Here is a 16,460-nt window from a genome sequence, read left to right as displayed (position 1 = left end):
TGATTGATTTTTCATTGTTCTTAAGAGCCAAGGGTTTGGGTCTGTATTCACCTGTACAAATTGATGAGGATTTTTTATCAAGCCTTCCCCAGGAAAGGGGTTGTAGGGCTTGGGGCGATATTTTGGGGGAAGACGTCTCCAAGTGGGCTCTTTCCCTGTTCTTTGTTTAACATGCTTGGTGGCGGCAGCATACGGTTCAAGGACAAGGCAAAGTTTGTACCTTGGGGAAGTTTTTAACCTAAGCTGGTAAGAATAAGCTTAGGGGGTCTTTCATGCAGGTCCCCACATCTGTACCCTAGAGCTCAGGGTGGGGAAGGAACCTTGACACAGTGTAACTGACGTCACTCTGGGGGTGGCTTATTCACACCCTGGAGTGACCTAAGTTATACTGTCATAAGTGGTAGTGCGTACAAGCTCTCCGTTCTGACCACAAACAGTGTGCCAGCTCCACCAACTGGCTGCTGGAACAGCAGTTGCCACTGCCTGGATATACACATAGTTAATGCCCATCAAATACTCTGCTAAGAGTCCTTCGCAGGTGCCGACACATGATGGTCAAGAGAGGATCTAACCATGACAGGGGTGTGGTTAACAGAGGAGTAATCCATCTTTGTTGACTCCTACAAGTCAGGGCAAAAGCAGAGCAATGATCAAAACCCCATTTGGTATTGGTCTATGTACCGCCACACATAAAAAGGGCATCAGTGGGCAGTCATGCCTCTTGGTCAGAGCAGGAGTCAGGCCTAGTGGTCAAAGCAGGCACTGGGAAGTGTCTCCAATCCAAGGGTCAAGGCTGCAGACAGGAATCACTAGCCACAACAGGAGTCAGAGCTGGAGTCAAGAACCAGGGTCAGGGTAAGGAAGTCAGAACTAGGAGCAAACTGAGGTAGCAAGGACTGAGTAGGAGCGCGGCTGAGAAACAAGGCAGGAACAGGACTAGGAGCAGTGCTGGAGCAGGACAGGGTAAAAAAGCGAGGAGCAGCAGGCACATGGAGGATTGCAGCTACAGGAGTGAATGCACTGAGCAGCCAGAGAGCTGCCACTGCTGCTCGGCTGAGAGTCATCCAGCTGCCCTTCCTGACTGATCGGGTGGTGCAGTCAATCAGGTAGCCTGCTGCAGACCAGCTGCACTTGTTGGGCTGCCAGGAGACTAACTCTGCTGAGAGCCCTGATCCCTGATAATTAGACACCAAACACAATTATGTTCCACGAGTGAGTTGACTACTTTGGGTTAGCGCACAGCCTGTGATCTGAGTGTATCCCGTGGCAGCACTGTCTGCTATGTCCTTTTCTTCACAGGGACTGTGAATTGTACTTCTCTATAATCCATGATTTGATACCTCGTATCCCCAGTGACTATTATACACACCCATTGGAAGACAAGCTGCCTACATTGGCAGCCACATACACCCGCAAGCTTCATACCCTCCTTGCCTTCTTATCCAGGTATTCTGCACGGATGTGAACCAGCATGATAAGAGCAAACAGGCTTGTGCTACTCCTGTGACACTCTTACCAAAAAATGACTTACTGCATCCTCTTGCTACATCAACAGAGCAATGTAGGCTGCCCATCCAAGTCCATGGTTGCTTGGCACCTCTGCCTTCGTGAAATTGGCATAACACTTTGTACACAGGCACAGAGCCATCTGAACACATGGTCTGTAGTACAAACTGCCAAGAGATCTGTGGATGAGCAACCAGTATGTTTACTGAAGGCAACATTCCGAGTTAGGAATATTGTTAGTCACATGAGCTTCCATGCTTATAGTCAAAGGAACAGGACATTACTATTTCAGCTCAAAATTGGATTGTTTTGGGCCTCATACTAGAAATCTCAGAATGTGAATTCTGATGAAGCCAGATTGATATTCTGCAAAAGTAGCTGAGAGAGTAGGGGAGTTATAATGCAATCTCCTTTCCGCTTTGGCTTCCCCCTGAAAGTCCCCTGCAAAGAGGTTCTTCTCAAATGGTTCGATGAAATTAACAGAAATCTGTTAAACGGGTTGAAATGGTGTGAAATGTTGTTTTGTAACTGCTGGGTTAAACCCTTCCACGTAACAGAATCATTTAAGGAGAACAAAACAAAAATCAGTATTTTAAACAGGTATGATTATTAAACATATGGTGATCATTATATATTTTCTTTTTATTGCCTTATTTTCTCCCTCATTCTTCATCACCAGACATGCAGCCACGCAGCCAGTTGTTATAGCTTTCCAACAGCTGATGGGGTGGGGTGAGGGGTAGAGCGGGTTACTCTTGTGGTGGACAGGGCAGCTCACTCTATTGCTCAGAATTTCTATACTCTGCCAGCCCTTGAAATCTCTGAATATTGTTGCACTTTATTTCTACCCCTATGATTTTTTTGTTGGCAAATCTACCCAGGGAAATGGAAGTGAACAAGGATTTGATTTGTTGTGAAGGTGTGCAGGCATTGTTAAAGGGTAAGGACACTGACAAGACAATTATTTGCATAAGAAGACTGTGCAGGATATATATTTAAGCTTTTTTTCTTGCGGGGGGAGGGGCATAAATAACTTAATGATAAATAAATAAAAAGACCACAGGCTGACACATTTATTGATTCATGAGCAATTTAAGCCCTTTGTTTAATCATTGAGAAAAATAAAATAGTGGTGGTGGGGGAAAAGAAATGACAGAAAACTTTAAAAAATACAGTACAGCTCTGGAGACCACTACCTTACTATACATTGTCATTTGCCAATCAGAATACAAGAGCTCCACAATTTTCTGTTAAGTAAATAAACTCCAGCTGCTGTACATTCCGATTGGCTGGTAGTAACATAATGGAGTAAAATTGAAACAATATGTTCCTTGTAAATATTTGATCTGCCAGTATTTCAGTGTCCAGATTTATTTTTATCTGCCAAAGAAGAGTGCTTGGGGTTGGGTTTTTCTTGTTGCCAGGGGCTTCCTTGCGTAATCTTGCCAATACATGGCTTGGCACAGAACAATTAGTTTCTGGCACTATGTATACACTGTACACAGGGGTGTTTACTTTGCTCAGTGGCATCATAGTCACACTCCTCTGATTAACCACATTTCTGAGTATTTAATTTTATCTGCCTTAATATTAGCCCCCACAATATGCCATAGAAAGACATGTTCCCTGACACACAGAACTTACACTCAAAAGAGTCATGAGAGATGAACAACATATGAGCAAAATGTTCAAGGTAATATTGTTTCCGTATCAGATTATTTTTTTAAACAGTGTTTGATTTTCCCCAACCCCCCTTTACCAACCATCTCTCCCCTCTCTCTTTCCCAACCTGCTCCGCTGGTGCTGCCCCACTGTTCTCTCCTTTCAAACTGCTCATTCTACGGCATAGAGTCAGGCTCAGAATGAGAATCTGGCGGGTGGAACAAAACCAATCACCCAGTCTAATGGTGCCCATTTTAATGGGAGTGTCTGGAGATCATATGCTGGTGTTCTCTAGGGGCAGAGCGAAGGGTTTGCATGGTATGCTTCCCTTTTGCAATCATTGGCAGCTCCTGCTGCTTACTCTTGCTCGCTACCACAGAGGTTGGTTGATGGAGGCTGGCGGTTCCTTCCTCAAGAGGATAGGCAAACACAGTCTTAAACAGGGTTAGGGAGTACTAAACTCCTGTCTTGATGCATGGGGATGATCTACAGGACTCACTGAACATCCTTTCCACCCTAAGCGATTATTATTTTCTAACTATATCATGACATATTAACAATTTTCCATAATAACTATCTCACCGTTCAGCAAAACTGGTTAACCAATTATCCGGTGCTATAGCATGAAAACCTTGCCTTTATATATTAAAAATAGTAATTAAAATATCAATAAGATTGTGTACAATCATCAGTAATAATCATTTAGATTTTCATACTGTATTGCACAAGAGCAGGGATCACTATCATATGGCACTGTGACAGTATGATATGGGCTGGAGAAAAGTAATTTGTGGATTATAAAACCAGAAATGACCACTGCAATTATCTAGTCCGACTTCCTGCAAAACAGGTCATAGGACTTCCCTGAATAAATTCCTGTTTGAACTAGACCATATCTAGATCCTGGGTAACCTTAATTTAGCCCCCTTCTGCTTATGCATTATGATACAGTCTTTAATTGTATGATCATATGCTGTTTTTTTCACAGGAGATTTTAGGTGCAAAGCCCTAGAAAGTCTCTACTGAGCACATGCAAACTGTGGTTTTTTTCAAAGGCTTGTAACTCAGCCAAATTTGAGTGGATTTTCACAGGGACAGAAAAAGGCACATCTCTGAAACAAAGGCCACCCCTTTTTAAATGTCAAGCCCTGCTTCAAAGCATGGAGGCACCATAGAATCTCAAAAAATGTTGCCAGAATTTTTAACATGGGAAAAACCACCTTCAAGAACACAGACATCTGTGCTGAAGTTTTCTTAAAAAGAAATAAATAACTGAACTGAGGCAAACACCAAGCATATAAAATTTCATCCTGAATGGTTAAAATTTGGGAAAGTTATAAGCAACTGAAATCAGGGCCTTTAAATGGGAAGTTTGGGGCATCCTTAATAATAAATGGTGCTACCAGCTCGCCTGTAAGTAATGGCCATTTGCTAGATGGCACAATGTGCCCAATACATACACACACAAATACTACACCAAAAATACTGTGTTGAAAGAATGTTACTAAGGTTGCAAAGCCAAGCATTCAAAAGTAGGAAATGCCAGAATTAAGGCCTGTGCAACTTTAATTCTACCTCACTGTGCATATGAATTATGACACAGTGTTTAATTAAATTATCACATACCATTTGTTCTACAGATTTCCTGCCTCATTCAATGCACAGGGTGAACCGTGCGCAGTCAATCAGACAGCTGTTAATATTTCTTTTTATCCTCATTATTCATGTGCTGATATAGCAAAGCACATAAGCAGGTGTTTAAGTACTTCGTTGGATTGGGGCCACAATGCGTGACCCCATGCCTTAATCTCTCTCTCTCTCTCTCTCATACAAACACACTTTATATATTCAATGGAGGGGGAAGTGCAGGACTAAACCCAGCGATTATGCCCTGCTGACACTTTTTTGTTGGCCTGACATCCAGTTTGTCTAACTTGCTAGGCAGGGTCCCTGCCCTGGTACTGGTGGTCTCACGGAACAGGAGAACATTTGGCACCACCTAGGGACTAAGGGCTTAATCCAAAATCCACTGAAGTAAATGGGACACTTTCTATTAACTTTGAAGGGCATTGGATCAGACCCACAGTGAGAAGCCCTGTGTGAGGAGGGGGAGAAGAGAACTACAAGCTCATGAAGAACTGGTGCTGGAACATAAGCAGCAGGTAGATAAGGCAGCTGTTGCACCAGTAATAGAGAACCCACTCTGGGGACTCCATCTCCCAATCCTGGTGGCAAGTAGACAGGATAGGAAGAACCCCCGCCAGTCCAGATGACTGAAAAAACAGGAGTTTATCAGAGGCAAGGGAAAAAAGAAGGAAGAGAAATTGTGGGTGACAGCATATAAGAGTCAAGAAAGATCATTTGTGGGGTGGGGGCTCTTGCCAGTGTTCATTACCTCCATACTCAAGCACTAGGGAAGACAAAAAGAAACTGCATCTCTTCATTTGCAGTTAACTGATCAGATCCCAGTGAAGGGTCTAACATTGGGGGCACAAGGGACATTGAGGGTCCCACCCCACAAATGATCTTCTTTGACTCATATATGCAGTCACCCAAAATTTCTCTCCTTTCTTTTAACCTGCCTTTATCGCAATTCTCTGGGTCATTCACACAACAGTGAATGACCCAGAGAATTGTACAACATCACCACAAGTTCTGCTTTGCAACCCTCTTCAGGTAGAAAAATGGCATTAACACAAGCTCCATTTCACAGATTGTTTAGGACAATGCTACACTGCGTTGCACACTTGCACTTTTTGTTTGAACGGGTGGCAGTGGCCTAGAGGATTGCAGGTATACTGATAGGATACGGCAAGAGCACTGCAGCACAATCAGAATAAATAAAAATCAATAGAATTCTGCTGGTGTGGGCAGTAACAGAGAGAAGAATTATTTATCAAGTCTGACAAGGGGTTCAGAACAGCAGGATCATCAGAAGTGCATTCTTTACTTTTATCAAGAAATGCTAAATAGGGCACCAACATCATTACAGCTTGGACAAACATCCTAACATCTTTTCTTGCTTTATTATATCATACCTGGAGGGAACTTTAAAAGAATCTTGGTGTAGCTATGATACTTCTAACACATCTTTTATCCAAGGACCTCAAAGCATGTGACTGACATCATTAATGAAGTAAGTCTTACAACAACCTCGTGAAGCAGGTATTATCATCCCCATTTTACAGAACAGGAGACTGAGGCACAGAGCGCTCAAGTGCCTCTCTCAAGGTCATGCAGGAAGTCACTGGCAGAGCTGGGAAGAGAACCCAGATCTCTTGACTCCCAGTCTTGTGCTGTCTCTCCTAGTCTGATTATTTATTGCTCCTATTGTAATAGCGCCCAGAGGTCTCAATGACAGGCTACATTGGCTATCCACTGGACAATCATAAAGGAAGATATGTGCCTCGCCCCAAAGCATTTATAATCTAAGGCCTATCCTGCAATCAGATTTGCTAGTGACTCCAATGGAGCTCCACATGAGTGCAGAGGTCCATGCAACAAATCTGATTGCAGGATCGAGGCCTGAGAATCAATGTTCTTATACTGCACTCATCATTAAGATTCCTGAATGCTTCACACTAACAAGCATTAAAACCTCCTCCAATGAGATTGAGCTGTTTTACTAGTTTTACTAGCCTTTTTGTGTTCATTAGAAAAAGAAAAAGAAAAGGGAGAAAAGACAGCCTATGGAACTCCATCGAAACAATGTTTGAATAGCATTCAACTTTTAATGCAAACAAGTTAGGAGATTCAGGGTGAATGAGTTGTGGAAGCCACATAGAAAATTTTGAAACACATTAGAAAAACAATTCTCCTAATATAGGCAGCACTGGTATGGTCACCTAACAATTAACAATGCTCAGCTTTGTTGAAATTTTCCATATTTGGTGTCTGCCTCTGGTTGACTTTTTTCAGAATACCACAGAGTCAGGTGAAAATCCTCAGGTTTGTTTAATGAATTTCTCAATCACACCACTCCCCAGCTTTGTGGAAAAACAAGGTGAGGTGAGGGCCTTGTAGGTCTGTCAGCCCAGGTCTCCCATCCAGACACAGAAAAACTGCCCCTATCATAACGTACTAGCTTTCTGTATGTGATGCTGCCCCCTAGTGACTAGCCCACCGGGTGAATAAGGAGCCTACTGTTACTACCAGCTCTGAAGATGTAGCTCAAGTAGTAGAGGCCAGTGTTTTTAAAACTGAAGGACTAGGGTTCCTAGACCCAGTTCTCCAGGTGTGTATGTAATTTATCTGGCAGCTATGTTGGTTGTCTTCAGCACACAGGTTCACTAGAATATTGCCCTATTGCAGGCCTCAATCTCCCTGTTATCCTATAGCATTCAGGTAGACAATGGTTTGCTCAGAATGGAGCGGTAACCTACATTGCTCATGCGCAACTCCCAGCACTCGCTGAGGATTTTTGCAGCCTCTGTAAATGCTGTGGAAGAGCCTGTTAGTGCCCCAGGGAATCAGGGCATAGCAGAACACCAGGGGACATGCCGAGGCAAGTGCTCCAGAAAAAACTGTGAAAGGGGTGCATTTTCTTACTGCCAGGTAGGCCTGTGCTAAGGCCCTAATGATCTGAGAGAGGAGATGGGCAGATTCCTGGAAAGAAGAACTATTAATTAAGCAGCTGGCCATTTCCTGCCACTCCCACTCTTGGGATAGGATTGCAGATGACAGACCCTGCTGGTAAAGCATCGTAACTTGACAACGACATGGTGCAAACACCATTAAAATGCGATACCACACTGAAGTGTTAGAGACTAATGAACTCCAATCTACGATGTCTGGATTGAGCATGGTAGAAATGAAAAAAGGTGCAGGAGGGAAAAAAATACAAGCAATTAACCAAGACTCTTAGATGCCAAATTTTACACCAAGCAACTGATTTGTAATTTCTTGGAAAACAGGTTTTATAATGGAAACACTAATAGGATTAATATTATAGAAACGGTCTGAGCACCAGGCCTTGCTGTAACATGGCCAAGACTAAAAACTAGTATTTCTGTCATTGCAGTACTTCTGAGGCTCTGTAGGAACTACTAAAGGTGGGAGGCTTCAGAAAAGGAGAGATGGATACCAATGAATGAGTACTGATTTCCTCTGAGAAATTCTAGTATGACTTCTAAATTAAGCTGCGGAGAGGAACGTGTGTGAGTGAGGAGTTAAATCATGTTAAACTGAAATCCTAGGACAGAATACCACTTTTGATTTAAAATGATATACAAGGATGAGGCGCATATACATTCAAAAGAGGTTACTTAATTGCACATAGAATCATCTAAAATAACCAAGAACACCCCTACCATGAAAGAACTGTACCCAGATGTATCATTTTCTGATGGAAAAAAACAAGCACAGTGGCAGACAGAAACAGAATAGGTCTGGAACAATGCTGCTGAAGCAACTGAAAAAAAAATGATTTATGTTACTTGTGGGGATCCCCTAAACTGGAGATAACATTTCTCAACGAAGGGGAGTGGGGCATTCCAGACACACAGAGGAACAGAGATAGCATTGTTTGAAGGAAGCTCTTCCCTGACTGTTTAGACTTGAATACTCCCCTCGTCACCTTGTACAACAGAGTAGGAAAAGTCTCCTTTTTCTAATAACTAACAGCGTGTTAACAGTCTCAGCATACACCATTTGGAACAGGGAGCAAAAGGTGGAAGAAGGCGGAAATATAAATGTTGCAGTATGCACATATGAGCTTGCTGTTAGACATTAAGTCAGTACAGGGCTTAACCCTCTAGCTTTAATCTCCCTTGGTGTTGTTCCTTCGCAACCAAGCAGAATGAGATGTAAGTGTGGATTCTTCTTCTCCCACATTAAAAAATTAACTCTGCAAACATGCATCATCACCACAAAGCACAATGTCCAAAGAACCTTTTTTCCCCTAAAGTATACCTGACTGATGCCAGCAGGGGTTGCCCTGTACAAACCAGGTGGTGATCGGTTTCATCTTTTGTTAGTTTAAACAGCAAAAAGCTGAAGCCCTAAACTGCTCTGTGCTGAAGATGTGCAGTAAGAGAGATTAATTTTAGCTCAGGAAATGCAAAAAACTCTCCTCTTCAGCCACACCATTACTGAATAATCATTTGAGTATTTAAAAATCCCGTCTATGAAATTTGCTATCAAGCCAGTGGCAGAGTCAGTGTCTAGATGCATAACCAATGATATTGTCAGTTCTGATTAATCAACGGTCCTTACCAGGCTTATGGCCAATTAGAATTTACCATAATAAGGAGGTGACAGCTGATGTTGCTAAGCAACTGCTGTCTATAGAGCTAAAGAAGCCAGACACATTTAGATGTTACTGTGGATTTCGACAGCAACATGTCAAAATAACACACGCTTCTGCCCAGTGGAAAATTTTACAAACAAGAACTGGGCACCAGAGTGAGGAATGTGTTTCCTTTTCAGCATAAATGCAAAAAAGGAAGATTTGTTTTAAAGCAGAGTTTAACCAGTCAATTATTACTCTGCATTTAATTAAGAGATATAGTGTCAATGGAATATAACTTTGTCGTAGGATAATGGTCTCCCACTGTAGATAAATGCTGAGAAATTTACAGAAAATTAGCAGAAAAATATTTATTTTCAATCAGTAGTATTTATCTTGCAACTACATTCTATTCCAGTGAGCCATTTCTATTATATCCCAGAATTAAAGAATAAAGGGGGAAGGGGGATGAAGAGAGACTGACAGAGGTTCGTGCATTAAAGTGAGAGCTGCTAATTCTGCAAATACTGAAAAGCTGTGTTCTGATGGGTAGACAGCATTAACCTTTTTTGTACTTTAGTCCATCAGAGCAGCTTATTTTTAAAAGTTTGTTTATTTATTACATCTACTACATTTTTATGAGCAAGCTGATTTCTTATTGGAGAAAGTTATGAGGCCAGATGCTCATCTGATACAGAACAGCACAGCTGTACTGAAGTCAATAGAGTTACGTTGATTTACACTAGCTGAGGCTCTGACCCACATTGTGTCGATATACACACAACAATGGGGCCTGAACAGTTTGACAATGACATGTTGACAGTCCTTTAAATATCCCTGAAGTGCAGCATACAAGGAAAGTGCTTACAGAAGTCAAAACATCAGCTTCTTTGGATAAAGCGGTGGCACTTACTGTATCTTACCTCTTTCATTTTTGCAGCGCTGAAGGCCGGGGTCAGTATGCTCCGAACTTCTTTCCACCTCTGATCCCGCAGACAGAGAATGCTGTCAATTACTGGCTTGGTAACCAAGCCTGGTGTCTGAATCAAAATAAACGCAAACAGGGGTTAAAACACATGACACTAGAACCATTTTAGTATCCCAAAAAATTACAAGGGACAGATTCTGATACATATTGAACAGTATCTTACTCTACAAATCATCCCACTCAAGTCCATATCAAAACGAGGGAGGAGTATTAGAATGCAGCCCTAAACATATTACACTGAAAGACAGGACAAGGCCCAATCCCAGTCTGTTCAACACAAGGCCCAATTCAACACAAAAAACTACTCGTTGGGTATCTCTCACTGATAGTTCTATCTGAGTAAGAAGCTGAAGATTGGGACCACTACTGATCAAACATAATATTAGTTTTAAATGGTCCTTTTCCCTTTGTTAAGTCCCACAGTGTCCAGCCCCACTCCGATTATGGGCTTTTGCACCACGAAGACATCCAGCATCCACTAAACTTGTAATACCACACCAGCTATGGAATCCCTCTAAAGAAAGTAGTGCCAGCCAAAGTGTTGTTTAGGTAATGGAGGGGATGTTTGGAAGGAGGCTTCTTACACTTAACATATTTTACAAAACTACACAGTGCATTTTATCTTGCAAAATGTCTAAAGTTCTACTTTAAAAATATTTGGTAACACCACACAGCATAGTAAACTAATGGCACTAATCTGATACTGCACAGACAGCTCTGAGCAATAGTGGGTTGACTGCCAGAAAAAGAGTGCATAGTGGGACACTGTATCAAAAGGGGAGGCTGCAATCCACGTAGGAATGAATGTCATAAGACAAAACAGAATGGACATGTGGACCATTCTTTTCATGTGGCAATAGGGGGCATTCAGTACATAGTAAATACTGAGGAAGATTTGGCAGTTCCCTTCAAATCATCTTTAAAGTAATTCTTTAAGAGAACATTATTAAGGTTGCAAAGTCAAGCACTCAGAAGTTAGGAAATGCCAAAATTCAGGCTGGCTTGCAACCTTAATTCAGCCCCCTTGTGTGCATGCATTATGATACAGTCTTAACAACATGAACACATGCTATTTTTTCCACAAGACCCCTGCCTCATTCAGCACACAGGATGGACCCACTCTGGGGATGAAACAAGGCTGTGTAGTGAAATAAACTTGGCTGTAGAATGCCTGGTTTGTATGTTGCAGACGTTAAACGATGAGTAGTGAATGAGGCGGGGGACTGCAGGAAGAGAAAGGCTGATCTCGTGGTTAAGGCAGTTGACTGCTCCTGTGGAGAACTGGATTCTATGCCCCACCAGTGCCACAGAGTCACTTTCTAATGTTAAGCGAGTCCCTTAAATCAAACTTTTCATGCCTTGTCACTAATCGTGTGTTTCTCATTTCCTGGGTGCCTGACTTGAGACCCTTGTGCCTGATTTGCAGAAGTGCTGAACACTCACAGAGGCAACTGAAGTCAATGGGAACTGTGCTCTGAACATATAGAGCACTCTCTAATGCTAACTACTCTGAAAAAGTCAGGTCCTAGTTGTCTCAAACTGGGTACCTAAAATTAGTGGACATTTTTCAGCTTAATCTCTCTGTGCCTCAGCTCCCCATCTGTACAATGGTATAATAATACCACCCCCTCACCTCACAGGGTTTTGTGAAGAAAAATGAATTAATATTTGTAAAGCACTCAGATACAATAGTGACAAGCACCACAGAAACCCCATGAGAAAAGTAAGAATTCTGTCTTCAGAGTATGGCTTGCATGGTGTGCAGTAAATAAGGCCTGGGGCCACACATTGAACAATGAGGATAAGACAAAATATTGAATTGCTGCTTACTGAGTGAGCTCCATCCATTCTATGCACTGAATGAGGTAGGGCCCTTGTGGGAAAAATGGCATATGATCATGTAATTAAAGACTGTATCATAATGCACAAGGGGACTGAATTTAGGTTGCACAGGCAAGCTTAATTCTGACATTTCCAACTTTTGAGCACTTGACTTTGCCACCTTAGTAATGTTCCTTTAATATAGTCATGTGTGTGTATATATATATATATATATATATATATATATATATATATATATATATATATAAATCACATATACACTGAGGCGCTTTGAATAAGGAAGGTCAAATTTGGGGCTCAAATTATTTGACATTGTCTTTAAATTGGGTACTATAGCATGCTCTGTTTAGCAAAGCAGCAGCAGAACTGATACCCTAGAGAGTACTTCATTTGTCAAGTTTTCCTTATCATTCCTGCAAACACTTTCCTGCTAATTGCATAACCTGTTTTACAGCTTCACATAGCAGGAATGAAAATGAGTTTGGTATGACAATGAGCCTGAAGCATCTTGGTGAAGGATGAAGTGTCTTCTCTCTCAAAATGGAAATAGTAGAAGCTGCAACTGAGAATTTTTTATCATATGCAAATCACTACAAATTATTAGACAAAGCTGCTGTAACATTCTCTGGTTTTTGCTTTCCAGTCAAATGCAATCAGACTAATATTGCATCTGTTACAACCTAAAGATTCAGCAACTGTTCTCTACTTTCTTTTCCTAAGTAGTCAATCTCTTCTGACTGTGATACAGTAATACTCTAGAGTGGAAGGAAGACTGTAACTGAAATTCAGAAATGGGTTTTGTGTGGGACGGGGCAAAGGGGAAGCTATGGTAATCTGCTGTGGCAGCATATACACAAAATGCCACTATCTTCAATCACGCTTGTGACATTGGGCACGGCCAGAGAGAATGTGAGTGATCTTTTCTTCCAAATAAAGAGATCTCTGCCTTAGCCCCAGGGCTTAAAAAATGTGCTTTAGCATATGGGCATGCAATATCTTTTGGAATGTGTGCAGAAACTTCCTACCTAATACTCTGCAACTCATGCTGCCCTTAAAGAAAAAACCGCTGGCTCCTTCATCTCTGTGTCAATGTTCACCAAGTCTTTTGCTCCTGCTTTCAATCAATTATTAGTGGGCCAGGCTGTACCCCTACCGGGCGGTAACATCAACACAGAACAGGGGGAGGAAAATTCTAGGAAGGTCTCCTCTCAGAGCATCCTCTATGTTCCTCATTCGGGGGGGGGGGGGGGGGTGCTAGAGAGAGCAAGAAGGGGATTGGATTTTTACACCCAGCAGAAAAAAGAGAGTCTGACCCATACCCCCTCACATCTGCAGGGTTCTTGTGAAACTGGAAAGCACTTGGGGGCCACATACACAGAAACAATCTCTGGTGTGGACCTCAGAGAGATCTCTGCTGGGATACAGGAGATGCTACATGTCCCCCCAAACCCTACCCCCACTCCCTCTTTGACCCTTCCACTACCCATCCTTTCCATACATGCAGATCCCTAGGCCTGTGGTGAACCCTATACGGAGCTGAGGAAATGTGTGTGTCAAGCGAGGGGGATTCTGCTGTGGAGGTAGCTGACCTTCCCTTCCATACCAGAAGGGGGAGCTCTGTACACAGGTCAAAAAGGCATGGTATTAGTTGTGTAGGGGCCATAATATTCTAGGGGTTTTATAGACATGTAAAAAACACGAATCTAATGAAATTACAATCTAGGCAGACAACATACAAGCATAGCGAAGAGAACAGGAGGCCACATAAAATAGGATGAGCAAGAGGCAGAATCTGGCACACACCTTGTAGTGTATCAGTATGTATTTGCAAAAAGAACAAGGAGTACTATTTGGTGGACTTATTATTTTTAAAAGGGGCCTGCATTCCCCTTGATGTGATGGCAGGTGTATGACTAAGTTTCGTAGCATTGTTTGAAGAAGTGCATCACAAGGAGGAACTTAAAGGAGGATAGGCTGAAGGTACATATCCTGACAGAGGGTAGTTCTCTACACTCCTCTCTGAAGCATGAACTATGCTAAAGGCCTGTGAGAAGTTACAGGTTAAGTCCAGCTTGTCCCAGTTAGACCAAAGGGCAGTTCCATTAGCTCAGCCAACAGGGAACCAATATGTACATAAACCAATTTGACAATATTTCACCCAGTAGAGGGCAGTGGTACGACATCCACAAATTAGTGCACCATTTCCACATTAAAAAAAAAAGCTGACAGATCACATATGCGTATTGTTCTTCCTCTCTGACTCTTGACTAAATGGGATATCAATGAAGTATTACAAGTGATATTTAAATGTATTAGAAACCTGTACCCTTAATTGTTAATAAAGCATATTATCCCCCTACTTCCCCAGCATCTTGTGATAAGTGAAACATCATTCACAATTCTCCCCAACCTGAGTGCCTTACGTTCACAGAGAGCTTATGTAGTGGCTTCTGACTGAGCAGAGTACCACCTCAATGTTACAAACGGTTTTCAAAATACGCGGTCTTTTAGATACACTCTACAGTATAGTACTTCTGCCTTCACACCAAAGTCACTGACAGGCTCTCGCTTAGGCAGCAGGACACTATCGGTACATCTCTGCAAACTCTCTGTACCATTTTTTCATGGGGAATCAGGATTTTTGAGATTTGAAACAAGACTTGGGAGCCACGCTCCTTATCTAAGAATCACAGCCCTGGTATTAGTGCAAAGTCCTAACACCCATCAGCATTTCCAATCTTTCAACTCTGCTCCTGTATTCTGCTGTGGTAGGGAGAAGCACCTTGTCCATAGAACAACCTAATTACAAACTTCCGCATTTCCAGTTATTTCTTTCAAGTTTGTTCCCAAAATAAATCCCTCTCTTGCCTATTTGCTTTCCAAAAACAACAACTCCTCTCCAGCTGCCCAAGTTCTGCCAGGCCATTCAAGCAAGGGATTTCCTTCCCCTTGCTTGATATGGGAATGACTATGCCAATCCCTATTGCTCATTAAAACATAACATGGGTTGCTGATTTCTTCAAACATACAAAAAAATCTTTTGAATTGCTGATGAGCCTGAGCGGAAACAACCAGGAATACTTTTTCCTAAGCAAGTTTGTTTAAATGAAGTTGAAGAATTTCTCTGACAGAAGATGATCTCTGAATTAGAGGTTTCCTTATGGCTGTAGTTTCCACCCAGCTGCCAACTAGTTTCCACCCAGCTGCCAACTCCAACAAGCTTTTGCACTTGACTATTTCACACCTTGCTACTAAAGGTTTCTAGCTTACATTAAAACCACCAACATTCACAAATACAATCCAGTTGTTCAATTAACGGTCATCTCTTCTATTACCTTTCAGGTTTCCATCCCAGTCACAGAGGGTATGTCTACACTGAAATTAAACACCCACAGCCATGTCTGCTGACTTGGACTCACGGGACTCAGGCTACGGGGCTGTAACATTGTGGTATAGATGTTTGGACTCGGGCTGGAGCCCAAGCTCTGGGACCCAGTGGGAGGGGAGGGTCCCAGAGCCTGGGCTCCAGGCCAAGCCCAAATATCTACACCGCAATTTTACAGCCCTGCAGCCGAGGTTCAAGTCAGCTGACATGGGCCAGCCACAGGTGTTAAATTGCTGTGTAGACATACCTTAAGTGACTTGGAAAAATGCTACCAAGTAAGATTTGTTATGGTGATTACAGCAATTGTATTCCAGTCTACGGTATAGATTGTACTACACAAAGAGGCAGTTATAAGCTTATTCCCTTCTTGTCAAGTCAGGATTTTAAACTACTCACTAATAGCTACTAGTCATCATTATTCATTGGCAAAATGGAACAGCCAACACCAGCTTACAAGTAAACACTAGATTATTTATTTAGTTGGGGTTTTTTTTGCTATGGCAAGCTGCCTGGAAACATCTGTTCTTGTCATCACAAACATTTTCTTAAGTCATGATTTTGTCAATAGAAACCAAATCAAGACACAGCTATGAGATAAATACAACCATTCTTAAATGCTAAAATAAACATACAGGGCCTCCTGCAGCTCTGACTTAGAATGGTGCACATCAGCAATGACTCCACATAGTTAGACTGGTGTAAGTGAGATCACAAGCCCATACCTTTTATGAATACACTGTTTAGAATCCACTTTCCATTTTACACACAGGGGTATAAAACAATCAGGCAACAGAGATAATTATTTGCTGATAATTTGGTTTCAGAAACAACACTTTCGCACTGTCAGTTTG

The 16,460-nt window shown here is 42.1% G+C and overlaps 1 protein-coding gene across 4 annotated transcripts in view; it reads right to left on the bottom strand.

Annotated features, from left to right (window-relative positions):
* TBXAS1 (thromboxane A synthase 1) overlaps positions 1–16,460 on the bottom strand; it is a 316,426-nt gene that overhangs the window by 127,273 nt on the left and 172,693 nt on the right. For all 4 annotated transcript variants that reach the window (XM_073323035.2, XM_073323042.2, XM_073323058.2 and 1 more), the window contains one exon: positions 10,318–10,434. In XM_073323035.2, the coding sequence (XP_073179136.1) occupies positions 10,318–10,434 (117 nt within the window). The remainder of the gene's footprint in view (positions 1–10,317; positions 10,435–16,460) is intronic.

The sequence above is a fragment of the Lepidochelys kempii genome, chromosome 1 (genome assembly GCF_965140285.1).
Source record: "Lepidochelys kempii isolate rLepKem1 chromosome 1, rLepKem1.hap1, whole genome shotgun sequence".
NCBI lineage: Eukaryota > Metazoa > Chordata > Testudines > Cheloniidae > Lepidochelys > Lepidochelys kempii.
This window is presented reverse-complemented; position numbering and strand designations above follow the sequence as displayed.